The sequence below is a fragment of the Cuculus canorus genome, chromosome 3 (assembly GCF_017976375.1).
Source record: "Cuculus canorus isolate bCucCan1 chromosome 3, bCucCan1.pri, whole genome shotgun sequence".
NCBI lineage: Eukaryota > Metazoa > Chordata > Aves > Cuculiformes > Cuculidae > Cuculus > Cuculus canorus.
The window spans coordinates 74,568,680-74,587,932 of record NC_071403.1 but is presented as its reverse complement, the minus strand read 5'-3'; the positions used below and the strand labels follow the sequence as shown (position 1 = coordinate 74,587,932).

Genomic DNA, 19,253 nt, shown 5'->3' with positions numbered 1-19,253 from the left:
GCGGTGCCCGGTGTGTCGGTGCCCGATGGCGCTGGCGGCTGCCGGGGCGCTGCGCGCTCTGCGCCTCCCGGCGCGGCTCCCGTTCGCTCCCCGGCGCTGCGGCTCGGGGGACGCGGCGGTGCTGCCGCCCGGCGGGTACCGGCACTGGAGGGAGCGGGCGGCCCGGGACCCCGCCGGGTTCTGGGCGGAGGCGGCGCGGGGGCTGCTGCGCTGGGACGGACCCTTCCACACCGCCTGCCAGCCCGGACCCGCCGGCACCGCACGGTGGTTCCTGGGCGGCCGCATCAACGTCTCCGGTAAGGAGTCCCCCCCCGCTGTCCCCGGGACCTCTCCCGGAGGGAGAGTTTGGGACCGTGTCCCTCCCCGTGGCGGCGGGTTCGAACTGGATGGGCTTTAAGGTCCCTTCCAACCCAACCCATTCTATGATTCTATAGTTCTCCCCAGCACCGCTCTTTTCCAGCAAAAAACTCAGAGTTTGGTTGGGTGGTGCCTGGAGAAAGTCTGCCGGGTGTTGGGACATATGAGGAAAATCCAAAGGTGGGATAACCAGTGTCGTGCCAGCAGGGATCGTAGAATCATGGAATGGTTTGGGTAATAAGGGATCTCAATGCCTATCCAGTTCCACTTCCCTGCCATGGGCAGGGATACCTTCCACTGGATCAGGTTGCTCAAAGCCCCATCCAGCCCGGCCTTGAACACCTCCAGGGATAGGGCAGCCACGACTTTGGTGTGCAGGGGTGCTGCATCATGCTATGCTGAGCAAAAGTGACCAAAGGTGAGGGATGGAGTGAATCCCAGGCTTGTACAGGGGAAGCTGCAGCTACTTTTTGCTGTCGGACAAGGAGATTGGTCTTTGCCTCCAACTTTGCCTTTGAGGCAGGGGCAGTGGGACTGGATGGGTCTCTTCTAACCCAAACCATTCTGTGATTGTATGAACTTAGATGAAGGAAGAGGAAAACTTGCTGTGGTGGTTCTAACCAACTCTGTGTTTCTTCCTGGCCGTACCTGTCTTGAAGACTCTTCTGTGCTGTGCCCCTGCTCCATCCCGTGGGAGTAAGCCGCTCCCCCCTCTGGAGCACAACTCTGTAGTGAAAGTTGTTTAACGGGGACATACATTTTCTCACCTTCTTTTCCCTATTCCTGGGAGAGTGTTTCAGTCACTGTCAGGAGCTGTAATGTCTTTGACCACTAGAGCAAAAGAGCAAACCCTCCTCAGGTCTTCCAAACAATATAGTGGAGCATCTCCTCCAAGATATTGCATGTTGAGTTGATGGAGTGGTGCATATAGCACACCTTCCAGAACTTAGCAAGGAATTTTAACTGGACTTCTGTTTTGTTTGATTCCTGTTGAAAGGTAAATCTTCAGGGTTCTGTTTCTTTCCGCTGTAGAGTGGGATCAGCACCTTCTTCTGGGTCCCATGTGGGGCAGGTGTTCGAAATCCCAGTATCGCTCGGCCTGATTTTAGATCATGTCTTAGGTCTGGTTTTCAGGAGGCACTCAAATGCCACTTAGTTTTCTTTCATAGGTAAAAAGAAATCACAGACCTTGGAGACGTAGATGCACAGTATTAAGCAGTTTTGCTGTTGCTGGCTTTCTTTTAAAGCAGATGATACTTGGCCATAGCTGACTGGCTCCTTTTCTGTTAGGAAGCTCTAACTTTGTCCCTTGATCTCTTGATTTGAACACTGGTTACAGAAACACAGCAACAGTTCAGGTCCCCGATCCAGAGCATCCTGTGTGCCCGTTTCCCAATGCAGTTGGACTGCAAGCAACCGAAACACCTGCTGCTTTTTTGCTTGGGGAGACCTTGCAGAAGGGTTTGAGGGAATTGTGAGCTTCAGCGCTTCTGGGTTTATTGGCCTAGCCAGGAAATACCCCAGCTAACTACTGCACTTCCAAGGTCCTCAGGAGCATGTTTTACCAAAATGGATCATTTCCAAGTGTGGCTGAGGAGGCAAGAAGGCACATGGAGAAAACATTGAGGTATAGTAGTACAGGGAAGGTCACTAAATTCTATTTTGTAAAATGAGAAAAAGGCTCTTGTAAGCCTAAGATCAGGAAGGAAATAATAGCATTTGGCTGTGATTCTTACTGAGCAAAGAGCTAAAGCCCTCACTTGGCTCAGCTGAGGCTTCCTGCAACAGAAATTCCTGCTGAAGGCTCGTATGGCTGAGTAAGAAATGCTGTTTGGGCAGTGAATGTCCATTAATGTGATTTACTGTAGCATGGTGCAATCCATGAGGGTGTTACTGCAACGAGCTTGGAGGTGGGAGTTGTGAAGGATCGTGGACCAAGCCACAGTGGATCCTATTACTTAGGGATGGACAACAGAGGAAACCAGTGTAAAACTGCTTCAGGTGTTCCCCATTAGAGCTTTTATCCTCCCGTATTGTGTGGGGGACGTGATAAATAATATATAGTATTAGAAATATAAGAAATGGCTTTATCTCCTTTATTTTTATAGCATGGCTGCAGGAATTTACATTAAAAAAATAAAAGACTTTGAAAAAGTGCTTTCCAGCTGTTTATGATTTTGAGATTGACTGTTGTTCTTGCAATTAAATGTGCTGAATTCAGAGGGATTTCTCTCTGTGCACCTTTTGGGGCTCGTTCCCACCCTCCGTGTGGTGGTGTAAATCAGAGAACAGCAGAAGCTGGCTCCTGGGCTGCAGGCTACTTAAATTTCACAACTTGTGATAGCCAGCTTTGGCTGCACTTAATTTTATATGGAACAATGGAATCCTTTCTGGCAGCATTAATATTTCTTGGAAATATGATCTGAAACTCAGCCTCTTTTTTTTTTTTTTTTTTTTAATAAGGGTTTTCTCTGAGCTACATGGCAGTATGTCTGACTGGTTTTTAATGGTTGTCTATTGAAAGAAGTATCTGCCTTTGGAAGATGATAATGATCGAGTAAGCATAGTCTAGGCTTGGAATCAATATTTTGCAAGGTTAATATCTTACCATCAGGCAAGTTGCTGACGAACGTGCAGGCAGGCAAGTTTCTCCATAAGTCTCTTCAGGCTGGGTGCTCTCCCGAAGTCCACTAGAGCATCTTGTGTAGTTGTTCAAGTTTTCCTGACCTTTGGTTGTTGAGGGGGGGAGAGATGTGCCTTCAGAAGGTACTGTTATACCTTCAGGTTTTAGAAGGTATAGCACACAGCTTCATAGAACTGTTTTAGTTGGAAGGGACTTCAGACTCATCGAGTTCCAACCCACCTGCCATAGGCAGGAACACCTTCCACTGGATCAGGTTGCTCAAAGCCTTACCCAGCCTGGCCCTGAACATCTCCAAGGATGGGGCAGCCACAGCTTCTAAGGGCAACCTGTGCCAATGCCTCACCACCATCAGAGGAAAAAAATTCTTTTTAATATCTCATTTGAATCTCCCCTTTTTCAGCTCTTGAGATGTGTTTATATTCCCAGATATCTGGTAATGTGTACATATCTGTACTCCGTGAGTTTACCCTAGATCCTAAAGTTTTAGATATTTTCAGTTACCCGAGAGTCAGCTCTTCCTTTACACCCTGAAACAAAATTGTTTCGCATGAGCTTTAATTAGAAAATCCAAATGATACAGTGCTAAAAACTCAATCTGGGAAAGCCAGACTGTTAGATTTTTATAGTGAAATGCTACTTTGTGTGTCACCAAAATCAGGAAAAGAAACTTCTTAACACCAACATGGTCTAAAGAAGCAGGCATTCTTTTTAATTTTTGGTACCAGATACACGAGGGGATTGTTCTGCCTACCATGTGTGCTGACAGTTATGAGTATCAGTTTTTCATACACTGAATTCATACATATGTATTAAACTTCTCCTAAAAATCATGCATATTAATCACATTACCCAATATTAATTATAATAGGTGCCCTACCCTTCGTGCATGCTCCCCACAGTCTTTTATTGAGTCTGAGGTCTGCAAAGCAGCCCCCTACTCTATTTTGTTGACATCTGTCCCCCTTTGAAGTTTCCATATAAGGTTTACAATAAGGGTTGTCTTGACCTCCTGTCTCTTTTTGGCTCCTAAAGTACTGGCCAGATGCCGGTCTTCTGCAGTCTTCATGCTTTCCCATTGTTCTATTCCTCAAATATCACGAAAGGAGAGGACGTAACTGTTCGTTAGCTCCCATGATTAGATATTAGTACAGATGCTGCATCCCACATAGCAGCTCACAGTGGTTTGCTCGGGTGCAACATGGGGAAGAGAAACATCGAAGCAGTGTTTTGTCTTTGTGCTGCTGAGAGCAAGGGAGAGATTTGGGCTGGTTTAAGCTTAACCGGTGGAACTAAGCTGAGTGGAATCAGCTGAGGCCTCTTGTGGGATGCCATCTCTTAGGCAGTTGTTCCAATTATCATAGAATCGTAGAATGGCTTGGATTGGAAAGGACCTTAAAGCTCATCCAGTTCCAACCTCCACTGTGATGGGCAGGGATGCTTTCCACTGGATCAGGTTGTTCAAAGCCCCCTTCAACCTGGCCTTGAACACCTCCAGGGATGGGGCTTCCACAAGTGAAGTTTATTAAGTGTAATTAAGTGTAGTATTTGTAATATTTGCATCCTACAGATATGGCAGGGGATAGCTTTACCAATGCTACCACTACAAAGGACAACTTCCTAGTGTTATTATATAGATGAGTCTGTGGGTCGCTAGCTAATGAATGGTTTAGTAGGCATGATGGTGTTGGGCTGATGGTTGAATTTGATGATCTTAGATGTCTTTTCCAACCTTAATGATTCTCTCATTCTGTGTTTCATCTTGTGCTAGCTTGTTGTTATGCTTGACCGTGCGAAGTTTACAGAGCACCTTGCATATGATCAGGCTTTATTTAAACCTCTGTTTTCTTACAGTAAATTGCTTGGATCAACATGTTGAAAAGTCTCCAGACAGAGTGGCTTTGATTTGGGAAAGAGATGAGCCTGGCACTGCAGTGCATGTCACATACAGGTATGGCACCTTCTCATGATGCTCTGGAATGCCGTTTCACAGAGGTCCAATTTCAGACCAGCAATATATTTTCAGCATATTTTCAAGCTTCTGCTTGTATTTGAGAGCCACATTCCTGTTTCTGCCTGATGCTCTTGGTGAGATGAGTCTGCCTTCAAGTGACACAGTTTCTTAAGAGACTTCGGTCCTAGGACATGGTGAAAAAGGTCACTTGGTTCTCTGCTTATCTCATTAAGTCAGGAATAGCTTTGTTGAAAACAGTGATATTATATGGGTGTGCACACAAGGAAAGAATAAAAAAAAATTGTGTTTTCTGTGATCTTTGGACTGCATTTTCAAAGGTTCCAAATAGGGCAGTAAGGTTTTCCAAGTTGTGCTGGCACTGACCTCCCTGTGAGGCTGAGCTGAGTTGAAAGCTTTTTGCAGTAGCGCCTTGTTTGAGCTAGAAGTTTTGTGAGGGGAAGTGTGTCAGAAAAAGAGGTGGCCCAGAAGTGGTGAGGCCAGTTGAGTAATATCTTCCAAGACCCTGCTCTAGCAGGGTGATATCTGCACTCCAGCCTCAGTGCAGGACAGCCCCGGTGTGAAGAGGGAATGAGAGAGATGCTGGGTATCAGGAGGACCCAGACTGTGGTGTCTGTAGTAGAGGTGTGCCCCTTTCCCTAGAATCTGGATGTGCAGTTAATGGGACAGCAGCACTAGGAAGTTGAAGACTTTAATTTGGCCACTGCCTTATGGACCAGCTTTGAGGAAGGTCGTGGAATCTCAGCTAGGAGGTGTCCAGGGCTTATGTGCAGAGAAATACAAGGCACCAGTTTGTTACATTATCTAGTTTGCAAAGCTTGCTGGTGTGAACTGCTTCTCCTTATCCGTAAGCCTTGGGTGGCACAAGGAAAGACATGGCTGCTGGCATGGGTGCTTTCGCTTCTCATTCTCAGGAGCAAGAAAACAGCTTAGCACTGGCCCTGTTCCCATCACAGCCTGCAAAGGAAGCAGGCAGCTCTTCAGGAAGAGGGCTGGAACAAGCTTCCTCCTCCCTGAGGGAGGGAAAAGCCTTGATCAGCTGGGCTTCCACTGTGGATTGGGAAGAAAATGCAGCTGTATTGGAAAGTGCTGTCCCAGCTTGCTCATGCTTGGGAGAAGAAAGAACCTCTGTTTGCCTCTGCTGCCCTGTGAACTGACCGGCTTGCAGCAGGCAAAAAGCTGGTGAGGCTGTGCTGTAACCCAGCCTACATCCCTTTGTACACTTTTCAGCTAGGTGGGTTGTGTTTATGGAGCTTGGTTCAAGTGTTCTGTGCTAGGAGAGGAATCCATACATCTCCTTATTGGCAAAGATACACAAAGCCATGGAGAGAGTTGAAGTTGCTCAGCCTAGAGAAAAGAAGGCTCCAAGGAGATCTTTGAGAAGCCTTTGAGTACTGAAAGAGGCTACAGGAAAGCTGGGGAGGGGCTCTTTATCAAGGAGTGCAGGTATAAGATGAGGGAGGCTGGTTTTAAGCTTAGGGAGGGATTTAGATGAGGTCTTGGGAAGAAATGTTTTCCTGTGAGGGTGGTGAGACACTGGCCCAGGTTGCCCAGGGAAGTTGTGGCTGCCCTATCCCTGGAGGTGTTCGAGGCCAGGTTGGTTGAGGCTTTGAGCAACATGGTGCAGTGGGAGGTAGCAGGAGGTTTGGAACTGGATGATCTTTAAGGTCCCTTCATCCCAAACCATTCTATAGTTATATGATTTTATGAAGCCATGGTTGAAATATTTCAGTTTTGCTTGAATAATTATTGCTGCCCTTACAAGCTCGATTGTGATGTCCTGTGATGTCCTTCTTTTTTCTGTCCTGTCTCTCCAGCAACTCAGCCTTTTGGGGAAAAACAAGTGTTCCCTGGCATCTCTTGTGTTTTTCCCTCCCTCTGGGTTTCTTTTTTATGAAGCAGAAATTCAAATAAGTTTCAAATTATCTCCAGTTTTGAATGGCAAGGCAGGAGACTTGTTTTTTGTTCTGCTTTGTGACAACAGGGCATGTGCCATCCTGGGGTTCGGTGGCTGCAGTCAGCAAAGCGGGGACAGATTGTGCCAGTCTGTTATCAGGAGGTCTGGCTGTCTGAAGGTTAAACCACGATAAATCCATTGATAGGGCAGTGGCGAAGGGGCAGTTAACCCACAGGAGTGTCCTGCTGGGAGCAGTCAGCTGAATTTGTTGGCAGGATGGTTCAGCCCATCAGGGAGAGTTTCATCCTGCCCTGTGGATGTTGTCAGAGCCCAGAAGCCTTGAAACCTTGTAGAGGAATTCCCCAACTCGTTGCTGAGCCTGAGTTTTAAAGGGCACTGTATTTTCAAGCGCCTTATATAAGCATGCGGAGTTGGTGGCTGGAGATGTTGGATTGCAGCCTCTGTAAACTCAGCAATGGGGAATGTTAAAGACAGCAGCTCAAGTTATGCCAGACCTCCCAGTGTCTGACACGGGGTTATTTATTCCCTTCAGTGTTCCTTTGTTTACCACGGTCTCCACAATTGAGCCACCTGTGAGCCACTGTTTCCTAGCGCTGTAAGATCCTATGGGCATTGCCAAAGTGAGCCATGTGAAGAAATGGGCGGGAAAAAAAAAATGCAGAAAAGATTTAAAGCAGAAGCTGGAGAGCTGGAAATTGCTCTCCGAGGCAGCTTTTCCTAGGGTGCTAGGTGGGTGGAAATGAGCAGAGAACACATGATTTGACACGGTGACCAGCAGGTTGAAGGAGGGGATTCTGCCCCTCTACTCTGTTCTCATGAGGCCTCACTTGGTGCCCTGCATTCAGTTCTGGAGATCTCAGCACAGGGAGGGGATGCATCTGTTAGGGTGAACCGGGAGAGGGCTGTGAAGGTAATCTGAGGGCTGGAGCACCTCCCATATGGAGGCAGGCTAAGAGAGTTGGCGTTGTTCAGCTTGGAGAAGAGAAGGCTTCAGGGAGAGCTTATAGCAGCTATCCAGTCCTGAAAGGGGCTACAGGAAAGCTGGGGAGGGGCTCTTCATCATGGAGTGCAGGGATAGGATGAGGGGATGTGGTTTTAAGCTGAAAGAGGGGAGATTTAGATGAGATCTCAGGAAGAAATGTTTTCCTGTGGAGGTGTTGAGGCACTGGCCCAGGCTGCCCAGAAAAGTAATGTATGGTCCCTACCCCTGGAAGTGTTCAAGGCCAGGTTGGATGGGGCTTTGAGCAACCTGATCCAGTGGAATGTCGCCTTTATTTCCAGGAATTAAATTGGTTGCTGGAAGAAATACTCAATGCAGCCTCAGTGCTGAGAAAGCAGAGAACATGGCTTGTGCTGAACCTCCTAAATGAACACTGTCAAAGCCCTTATATGGAATTGAATATATTAGGAAAATATATAGGAACGCTTTGGCAAAGGCTGCTTCCCAATGAAGGTCTTCATGCAATTTTTGGGGATATAAGAGAGACTGACTTCCTTTGTTGAGAAGCCACAGCGTGTCTTGCTGTGGCAAAAGATAGCGTGAGACTTCTTGGAAAAATGTTCCTGCCAGGTGTCCCTGAAATGTATCAGAGAAATGCCATGACTTAGTGTTGGGTTTTACAGGAGTTGTTCCAGATATTGAGCAATGGGCTTTGGAAATATCAGTATCACTGTATCTGGTGAGGGATTTGGTAATTTCTGAACAGACTCTGCTGAGGGGACAGCCCCTTGCTTTGAAATGATGCTGTGATAGGTGAGGATTTGCCTCCATAAAGGGTGATGAATCTAGCAGAGAACAGTTTTGATGCTCAAAGGCATAGTTATAGGCAAAACCGAAGCAGACTTTGTACAGAGAGAGACAAGAGTTTTATTCTTAGTATAACTGAGCCCTTAACATTCTAATCATAGAATTATAGAATCATAGAATGTCCTGAGTTGGAAGGGACCCACAAGGATCATAGAGTCCAACTCCTGTCCCCGCACAGGACAACCTCAACTTTCACACCATGTGCCTGAGGGCACTATCCAAATGCTTCTGGAATATTGTCAGGCTTGGTGCTGGGACTGCTTCCCTGGGGAGCTGTTCCAGTGCTCCACCACCCTCTGGGTGAAGAACCTTTTTCTAACATCCAACCTAACCCTTTCCTCACACATCTTCCTGACATTCCCTCGGGTCCTATCATTGATCACCAGAGAGGAGAGATCAGCGCCTGCTCCTCCTCTTTTTTTTTTGTCAAGATCTTTCTTTTTCTGTAATAATTAGAAAGAGGTCCTCTTGGTGACCACTTTTGTCCAGCATCAGTTCCATAGTTCTTTTACTGGTTGTTCGCAGTGTGGGGCCACCAGTGACAGCCTGTGCTCCATCTTTTATCATCCCATGCCTGTTCTCCTTCACACCACATCCTCTACCTCTACTTCTCAAGGCCTCTTTTCATGCCAAGCCTGTTTTTCTGTATGTTACTTGGCTGTGCTAGTAGTTTCTATGCCACAATGGTAGCATAAAAAGATAAAGAGGCATAAAAAAATATGGTTAATATTAAAAATAAAAATACCATGGTTACTTGGTCAATTAGAAGAATTAGTCTTGTAGCTAAAAGAAGCTTAACAAAGCTTCAGGTAGGTTAAGGACAGCTCAAACAGAACAAGCATCACAAACTGCATTCCTGAGACCTTGCAAACTCACTACAAAGCCTGTGGCATGTTGCTTAGCAGGGCAGTTCATGTTACAGGGATGCAACAAGGATCCTGAAAGGAACTGGTTTTCCAACAGGTTGTGACATGAGACAGCTGTGTGAAGGGTTTGCTCAAAAGCTGATGGAAATCAGCAGGCAGTGGGTTGGAGGAACAAATTCAAAAGCAGCTCTGCAATGGGGCGGTTATTGTGAATATGCAGAGAGGGATTTGTGTGCAGCCCAGCCCCTCTCAGCTCATGTTTCTTGCTGGTACAGAAGTAGAGCCAGCTATCCCCACAGAGCCTTTGTGCATGGCATTTAAAGCCTGTCGGTGTCACTTGCACTATGAGCAGCCATGTCATTGTCATTGTGGTAGGCTGATGCTTCCCTCCGATTTTAGAGGTTCTGGGTTGGGATTAATAAATTCACATGAAATCCATGTCCGGTGGCTATCTGCCCTCACACCTGTAGTGCAGTGAATTGCTTGGGCTTGTCTGCATCTTTAGTTGGAAGAGAACATTTTCTGAAAGCAAGTCCAGAATCTTATCCACGCATCATAATTTTTCACCTTCCCTGCTCATGTTCATTAATGCAGCTACTGTCTGCCTGGCTTGCTTTGGTTTAAAAGCACATACCGTATATATACTGTTCTTTCTCCTGTGCAAATGGCCTCACCTCCTGGGTCCAACTGGTAGCTTCTTCCCCATTTCTCAGCTCCACCTCGATGCTCTACCCACAGGAATGGCATGCCGCTGCCCTATTTTCTCTCTTATTTGCCCTCAGCTCTCATGGTCAATTTTTGCAGAGACATTGCAGACTGTTGCACCTTGAACTGACTTTGCGTTTTCTGGGCTGTCTCTGTCCAGAGGGGCTGGGCACTTCCTTTCGTTTTGGCACATTTCCTTATGCAGCGGCTCTGCTGAGATCCTGCTGTTGTCTGCCCAATTTGCATGCAGAGAGCCAGGCATCCCAGGACCCCCTCTGTGTTCCATGGCATTGTTCATCTGTGGTGGTTGTCCTGTCTGGTTCTGCTGAGCATAGTGCCCTGCTCTGCACAGTCTGCTTGGGCAGCTGCACTGAAATCCTCCAGAATGCAGGGAGGTGTGCAATGCAATGCACCTGGGATTTTTGCCTTTCTCTCTCTTCTTGTGGTCTGCAGGCAGCAGCGTGTGGCTGTTCTGAGTCTCTGGCCACCCTCTGCCCTCCTTCACTAGCAACAGCTGAGCCCTTTCAGGGTAGATAGTTTCACTCTATGCCTCTGCTTCCTCCACCCTTCCTCTGTACCCCAAGTTTCACTGCAGGCAGAAGCTAAGTGAAGCCTTCTCTTGCACTGCTCCAAGACAACAGCGTCCAGCTCTGTTCAGCACCTGGTCTATGTTTTTTAAATGAGCCTTGCTTCCATCAAAGCTCGAAGGTGTGGATGGGAGGCAAATCCTTCCCTGTGCACAGCCTGCCAGTGTTCAATGGCTTTGCCTCTGTGCCAACGGTAGGGCAATGCTGGGCCTAAGCCCAGAATTGCTTTGGGATCTTCTAACCTCATGTGATGGAGGGATTCATAGAATCATGGAATGGTTTGAGCTGGAAGGGACCTTAAAGATCCCTTTAAAGTTCCACCCCCCTGCCATGGGCAAGGACACCTTCCACTGGATCAGACTGCTCAAAGCCTCATCCAGCCTGGCCTTGAACACCTCCAGGGTTGGGGTAGCCATGACTTCTCTGGGCAATCTGTGCCAGTGCCTCACCACCCTCAGACGAGAACATTTCTTTCTAAGATCTCATCTAAATCTTCCCTCTTTCAGCTTAAAACCATCCCCCCTTGTCTCATCCCTGCACTCCCTGATAAAGAACCTTTCCATGGCTTTCCTGGAGGCCCCCTTTCAATACTGGAAGGCTGCTCTAATGTCTTCCCCGAGCCTTCTCTTCTAGCCTGTCCTTGTATGGGAGGTGCTCTAGTCCTCAGATCATCTTTGTGGCCTCCTCTGGACTCACTCTAACAGATCCATGTCCTTCCTGTGCTGAGGACTCCAGAACAGAATGCAGGGCTCCAGGTGAGGTCTCACAAGAGCAGAGTAGAGAGGCAGAATCGCCTCCCTCAACTGCAAGGCCAAGCTTGACAGCAGTAGCAGTCAGGCAGGGTAATGGTCGTGGTTTCCTCCTTCTCAGTTTGGTTAGGTCTGTTGCACCCAATCATGCTGGGAATGGTCCTGCAGGGTGCTTGTTCCACTCTGAGACGTATCTAGGTTAAGTACTGGAGATGTGTAACCTGCTGGTTTTTGCCTACCTGTTAGCAAAATGTGTGTGAAGGAGTGAGGGGGTCTAAGGAAGGATTGCTGACACAGAAAAACTCCCTCTCCTTGTGCAAACTCCCTTCCTTGAACTAAAGGGGAAGGTTGAGTTGCTGCTGCAGGAGCCAGAAGAAACACCTGATGCGCAGGGATTTGTGGATTTCTTTGTTGGAGTTCTTGGCTTCACCTTCTTTCTGCTTTTGTGTCTGTTCTTTCATGTGCTGCGCTGCCAAGGGACTTCCAAGGCCTTTCAGAGCACAAAGAAGGAAAACCAAATAGATCCAGGGCTGAAGACTTGGTCCTTCTTGTCCATTGGCCTGCTCACACACCTTCACTGAGCAGATGTAAAATTGGGGTTAATCATAAAAAACAGTGCCATCATGGTCACCGAGTCGTGAATGAGCAAATGAAACACGTTGCTTTGAAAGGACGCTCTGGCCAGAGCTTTTCTGGCATTTGTGTTCAGGAGAAAGGCTGCAGCTCTGAAAGCACTTGGGTATTTTCCATCGCACGTAAGTGGGGTTTTTTTGCTTTCTCACCACTGCCTGGCTGGGGCTTGTTTCACTTCCTGCACTCTGCAGTTGAGCAGCTTTAGTTTTGTTTTGGCTCTTAAATCTCAATGTGGATCAATATTATTCTCTAACACAGAACGGGATGAATTCTGGAGCAGAAAATGTGACCTTTTAGTTCAAGGCACAAACCCTAAATGCTGGGTGGGAATTCGTTATTGCATGAAGTTGCTCAGTTCTTAAGCTTAGTACTCAAAATAATACATGTAACAGACTGTGCTTATATGGATAGCCGGGACGTGCTGGGTAGTGAAACTCTTGGAAGACGTATTGAATGTTGTGCTTTAGAGTTCAGGCTGATCTCAAGCTGTGAGGAGTTAGGAGGAAGTTCAGTCTGGGGTAAAGCCGCTCCATATCTGCTTTCTGCAGGGTTGTGGTGTCTCTATGGTGGGAGCTGCTACCAGTGACTGCCAGAGAGCAGGCACTGAGCACATCTGACCACTTCTTCGAGATCCTGTGCTTCAAGAGTGTTCTGTTTACTTGATGCTACAGGAATAGTCTTAAACTAAAGAACACCGTGCTGCGGCTGGGATTCGGGGCTCCTTTTCCTTATTTCCTAAAAGATCATAGAATCATGGAATCACAGAATGGTTTGGGTGGGAAAGGGACCTTAAAGCTCATCCAGTGCCAATTTATCTGTCATGGGCAGGGACACCTTCCACTGGATCATGTTGCTCAAAGCCTCATCCAGCCTGGCCTTGAACACCTCCAGGGGTGGGCCATCCGTGACTTCTCTGGGCAACCTGTGCTGGTGTCTCCTCAGTCTCACAGGACAACATTTCTTCCTAATATCTAATCTGTATCTTCCCTGTTTCAGCCTAAAACCATTACCCTTGTCCTGTCCCTGCATTCCCTGATAAAGAGCCCCTCCCCAGGTTTCCTGTACACCCTTTAAGTACTTGAAGGCTGCTATAAGGAAGATGGCAGGAAAGTGGTATCCCTCCAGCCGTCACTGTCTTTATGGCTGTGTTACTTCACTACCTCACAGGCAGATAGATTTTTACCCTAAAGAAGTAAGATGCTAAGTTATTCTCAGCCCATGGTTTTGTTACAACATTTCTCAAGTGGTGCTCTTGGGCTTTGCCTGTTTCCAACTTGTATTGTTTTAAAGAAAGAAGCAAAACAATTTTTGGTGGACCAGAAACAGCATTTCATTTTATTTGCAGTTCAGCCACCAGCTGAAAACTGGTTTTCTTTGTTTGTTTGCTTTTTCACAGCTATGGCCAGTTCTGGGAGATAAGGATATGTGGGTAGTTTCATGCTGTACAGCTTATCGTGGAATGCAGACTCCCAAAATTCATTTGTTTAACAGTTTTTGGAGTCCCTGGTGGCATAGCTTGCAGATCCCTAAGGATTCACAGATTGAAAATGATTGTGCTAGGGAGCAGAAGATATCTCTCTCCTCTGGGCCTCAGTACTCAGCGAGTTCCTGAACCCAGAGGACAGTTTTCATTCCCATCAGACTCTGTGAGTCTTCTCCTCTGAGCTGATGGTTGGCACCACCAAGGGGTAATCTGCTGTCCCTTGTGAGGGTCACCTCCTTCCCTGGCCTGAGACCACTCCTCATCTGGCAGTTACCTGTCTTCTCAAAGCCCTTCCACTGTGGGTGCACAGAGCTGTTAAGTTCATGACAGCGTCTTGGTCCCAGGCATGCCTGCAATCACGTTATCCCTGTGCAGGCATCAGAATAAGTGTATATGGAAGTCCTTGCCCACCAACTGCTTTTTAGTTCCTTAGAGAAACATTTATGCTATTAAGTCAGCACGTTGCAGCAGAGAGCCCTCTGAAAAGAGCCTTTGTTCTTGTTCTCGATGTTCCCGAGTTACTCTCTGCAACAGTAGCTGCAGTTTTACTCAGAGCTGTGTCTCCCTTCTATGAGGCCATTGCACTCTGCCACATGGTGGGGTGAAGAGACAATGGAGGGTACAGCTGTGATGACAGTCTTGTAAAATCTGCCACACACAAGTGGCTTGGGACTTCTTTTATTCATTATCCATGCAAACCCATTGCTTACCATTGTGATTTTAAAGAGAAGTTGCTTGTTTTGAAGCCTTCCAGCAGTTCCCCAACACAAACAGTGCGGGGACTCTTTGAACAGCAGCTTCATCTTGTGTTTATCCGACTCATATTCCAGGTAGCTTATAACTGAACCTCAGAGGTAAAAAAGGATGGCTAAAATGAACACTGACTTCTGGAGGCAGTAGAATCATAGAATGGTTTGGGCTGGAAAGGACCTTTATATGTCATCTAGTCTAACCTCCCTGCAGGAGCAAGGACATCTTCAACCACATCAGGTTTCTCGGACACCCATTCAACCAACCTTATCTTGATTGTTTCCAGGGATGGGGCATCTACCACCTTTGCAGGCAACCTGTGTCAGTGTTTCATCACCCTCAGTTTGAAAAATGTCTTACCAATATCCAGTCTAAACTTCTTTTGGTTTAAAACCATTACCTCTTGTCCTGTTGCTACAGGCCTTGATAAAAAGTTTTTGTCCATCTTTCTTATAAGCCTCCTTTAAGTACTGAAAGGGTGTAATAAGGTCTCTTTGGAGTCTTCTCCCTCAGAGTCTTCTCTCCTCTAAGCTGAACAACCCCTCTTTCAGCCTTTCTTCACAGGGCAGGTGTTTGATCATTTTTATTGCCCTCCTCTGGATCCAATTCAAGAGGTCCGTGTCCCTGCTGTGCTGAGGGTTCCAGAGCTGGATGCAGTATTCCAGGTGGACAGTCTGGAATGGACAGCCATTGGATTGATGGCTGCTCTACCCACACCAGAGCCCAGCAGCTCCTGGGAGTGCCTGTAGTTCTTGCTTGCTCATCCTTCTGCAGCAAGTGTTGCTCTCCATCTCCCTTTTCTTCTCTTCCTAAGGGCAGGAGTGGTCTGACTCTCACCACTCTTCTTTAAGACTCTTAGGTGTGCCCTCTTCTGCTGAGATGATGAGGTCCAAAGGGGATAACAACGCCTCTCTTGGTTCAAGTTCATCCTTTTTTTGCTCCCCCACGTAAAACCTGATATGCAGTCGCGTGACAACGTTGCTTCTGTGCTGCAGGGAACTTCTGGATCTGACTTGCCGTCTTGCCAACACCCTGAAGAAATACGGGATACAGAAAGGGGACAAGGTGGCCATCTATATGTCTGTGTCTCCCTTGTCTGTCGCAGCCATGCTGGCTTGCACCAGGATTGGTGCTGTCCACACTGTGGTCTTCGCTGGATTCAGCGCGGAATCCTTAGCTGGAAGGATCATGGACTGTAAGTAGATGCAGATCGGGGAACAATCCTGCCTGGATAGCGCTCCAAGCCATATCCCAGTTCTGTTTTCTTGGCAGAAGAAGAAGAGGCTCATTCTCAGCTGGCGGGACAGTTCACTCTCCTTTGCAATGTACTGTGAAGAGCCTTTTCCTTAGAGACAGAGGCAAAATCCTCTGGCCTTAAAATACTTTATAAATTGTTTGACATTCAGTCTGCGTTGGGTTGCTGCCAGATAACAGTGAAGCTGGAGGGAAAACCGGGGCTTAGGAATGGAGCCCGATTTGTTCTTTCACAGTATAATCACAGTGTTTCTTTGGTACTCCTGCCCAGCGCTAATTCTGCAGTCTCAATTGTGATATTGTGATTTATGTATAGCCATGGAAGTACTGGCAGCCTGCCCTGGCTCTGTTAGCTGTTGTACCAACACACAGAGCTGGTCTCAGCCCAAAGTGCTCCAAGTGCGATTAGGTAAAAAGTAATGCTAAAAATACCGGTGGAAGAACAAAATAGCAAGTGGCTTATGTCCCAGCAGTCACGTTGGTTTCTTTATGGCTAATGTGAGGGAATATGTCTTACAGCAAGTTTCATAGAATCATATTAGCATTGGAAAAGACCTTCGTGATCATTCAGTCCAAGCATTTCATGCCTTTTTTTTTTTTTTTCCCCTGTTTTAGTTGAGTTAATCTATAGAGAGCAAGTACCTCTTCTAGTTACCCCTCACTTTTGGCCACTTGTATGGAGGAGATAGGCTGAAAAGCCATTTCTCTGCAGTCACAACTTCATAGTTAATGTAGTGTGGTAGAGTTTGAAGTGCTCTGCCAAAGTGCTGCTGTATGCTGTGGCTTCACAGAATCACAGAATGCTTTGGGTTGGAAGAGACCTTAAAGCTTATCCAGTTCCAGCCCCCTGCAATGGGCAGGGACATCTTCCAAAGGATCAGGTTGCTCAAAGCCTTGTCCAACCTGAACACCTCTAGAGTGTTTGCATGACTCCAGGGGGTGTCCACAACTTCTCTTCCAGGAGTTTTCCGCTTAAAATGTGGCTGAGTTTCAGAAGGCTGCAGGTGTCTCAGAGCAGGGTGCACCTCTGAGAGGCTGCTGAATTTGGTGTTGTTCCCTTTAGTCTGCAATGGAGCCCCAGAGACAGGATGGGAAAGGGTAGAGGTGGTGCTTGTTCACTGCAGTGATAGGAGGTCTTGCACTAGTTTCAGTGTGCATTTTGTTGGGCTACAGCAGCTGTATTCACTGTAGCTGAGGTAACTGGGAAGAAACTGTTCTGCACATCGGCTTTGCTAGGCAGGAGTTGAGGCATTTAAATTACAGTGAGTGGTGCTTAAGGTAGATGTTGGGAAATACTTTCTCCTGTTTGTGATAAGCATTGTAGTGGACTGTTGGAAGGGGACAGAATAGTTACCACTGGAGTATTTTAGGAAGTGTTTTAGGGGTGAACTTATTGCTCTCTACAACTACCTAGAAGGAGGTGTTATAGTGAGATGGGTGCTGGTCTCTTCTCCCAAGTAACAAGCGATGGGATGAGAGAAAATAGCCTCAAGTTGTGCCAGGGGAGGTTCAGATTGGATGCTGGAAAGAATTTATTTACTGAAAGAGTGGTGAAGCACTGGCAGAGGCTGCCCAGGGCAGTGGTGGGGTCATCCCTGGAGGTGTCCAAAAAGCATGTCAATGTGGTGCTTCAGGATGTGGTTTAATTGGCATGTTGGTATTGTGTTGATGGTTAGACTTGATTATCTTACAGGTCTTTTCCAACCTTAATGAGCCTATGATTCTATTATTGGACTGACAGCTGTTAGAAGTAGTTTAGCTGGTGCGGACCCTGCCTTGCGGTAGAGGAGATTGACTGGAGGTTCCTGCCATTCCTAATCTCAGTGGGTCTCAGGTTTTAAAATGTCCATCAGTGATACTGACTGTTTTTTATTGATAGAAATTCTGAGTGTTTGTCACACACATACTATACTTCATCCCTAAAAGTAGTGAAAGCAGAGTGCACATAACGAGCCTGGAAAACAGATGGTGTGTCTGCTAGTGTTTTTTCTTTTTTAGCTGAATGCAAAGCAGTTATCACCTACAACCAGGGAGTCAGGGGAGGCCGAATCATAGAGCTGAAGACAACTGTGGATGAAGCTGTGAAGAACTGCCCAAGCATCAAACATGTTTTTGTGGCTCAGAGGACAGATAACAAAGTCCAGATGGGTGAACGTGATATTCCCCTCGAGGAGGTATGTTGGTGTCGGTAAACTGTGCCTGTTTCCCTGGGTGTTTCTTGAAGTATGTGATGTTTACTGTGCTGAGGGAGAGGAATGTGCTTCACTGATGAGTGTAGGGACCAGCTAACACAGAGATCTCTGAGAGACCCCATGCAGGGCTAAGCAGAACATTGTGTGAGAATCTTCCTAAAAATGTAGATCATAGAGTCATAGGATGGTTAGGGTTGGAAGAGACCTTAAAGATCATCCAATTCACAATCCGATATTTGGCTTTGGTCTGATCTGTGCCACACTGGGTATTGGCAGCCAAGGAAAATCAGGCAGTCTTCATACTTTTCTTGCGTATGTGAGCTAAGCTAAAAGCCTATGAAGCAGCTGCTGCAGCTTGGCACTCTGATGTAGCTGCACCAGACCTGCCAACAGTGACTGCTCTTTAAAATGCTTCTGGAGCAGGTTTTCAGTGTTTCCTGCTCTTCCCATGTTGCCACAGAACCCTGGTGGGCTAATGGATACAGCTGTGCTGCAGTGACAGCATCTGGATGTCCCTGCAGTCACCACTGGCTCACTGGATAACACCTTTTAGGTCTGAGTGGTGGCTAGATCATCTTTCTCTCCATCTGTGCCTTTTGGACCTGACTTCTGCAGATGGAAAAGAGATGCCCTTTTGGCATCTGGATCTTCATCCTCAAATGGATTGCCTGTGTTTACAGCCTGCTGGGACTGTGAGTTGAAGCAGCTCAGTCTATGTCTTATTCATCATGGCGCGGACAGGGATTGTCCTGCTCTATTTTAATAGTCTTGCAAACAGTTCTGAGGTTTAAGGAATGAGAGACCCGGAGTGCACTGATATCATTGCTATTGTTATACTGTGTTCACTCTGTTGTGGTTTGTCACATGCACTGTTACGCTGGACACTGTTGAGAGGCAGTGCAGAAATAGTCAAGTTCCTGTAAAGACTTAATACAGTGTTGGGGTTACCCCATGTTGGGAGGATGGTGATGGCTTGGGAATATTTAGAACCTGTGCTTCCTGGGGAAGAAAACAGCACTCGTTTTAATGTGTTTAGCTGGTACACATGAGACTGCAGCCTGCTGCAGAAGTAGTTTTATCAGAGTGCCAGCAGCAGTAAACAGAAAGAACTCATCACAATAATGCCTGGAAATCGTCTGTCTGCAGCCAGTGTAATTACGCTGGAGTCCCTGTGCTGTTTACATGAGATACGAGCAACTACAGGGGAAGTGAAACAAAGCAGGCAGGTTTTGTTCAGAAATTGTTTTGCTCCTCCTTATTCCACAAAGCGCATTCTGAAGATTTTCTTTAACCTGGCAAACAGCCCGATGCACTTTGGTAATCCAAGAGCTGAGCTCAG

At 47.0% G+C, this 19,253-nt stretch overlaps 1 protein-coding gene across 2 annotated transcripts in view; it reads left to right on the top strand.

Annotated features, from left to right (window-relative positions):
• ACSS1 (acyl-CoA synthetase short chain family member 1) overlaps positions 1-19,253 on the top strand; it is a 38,325-nt gene continuing 19,072 nt past the window's right edge. For both annotated transcript variants that reach the window (XR_008449128.1, XM_009562582.2), the window contains exons 1-4: positions 1-296; positions 4,853-4,949; positions 15,464-15,663; positions 17,721-17,896. Coding sequence is in view for 1 of the 2 variants with exons in the window: in XM_009562582.2 (XP_009560877.2) it covers positions 26-296; positions 4,853-4,949; positions 15,464-15,663; positions 17,721-17,896 (744 nt within the window). In the remaining variant the exon portion in view is untranslated. The remainder of the gene's footprint in view (positions 297-4,852; positions 4,950-15,463; positions 15,664-17,720; positions 17,897-19,253) is intronic.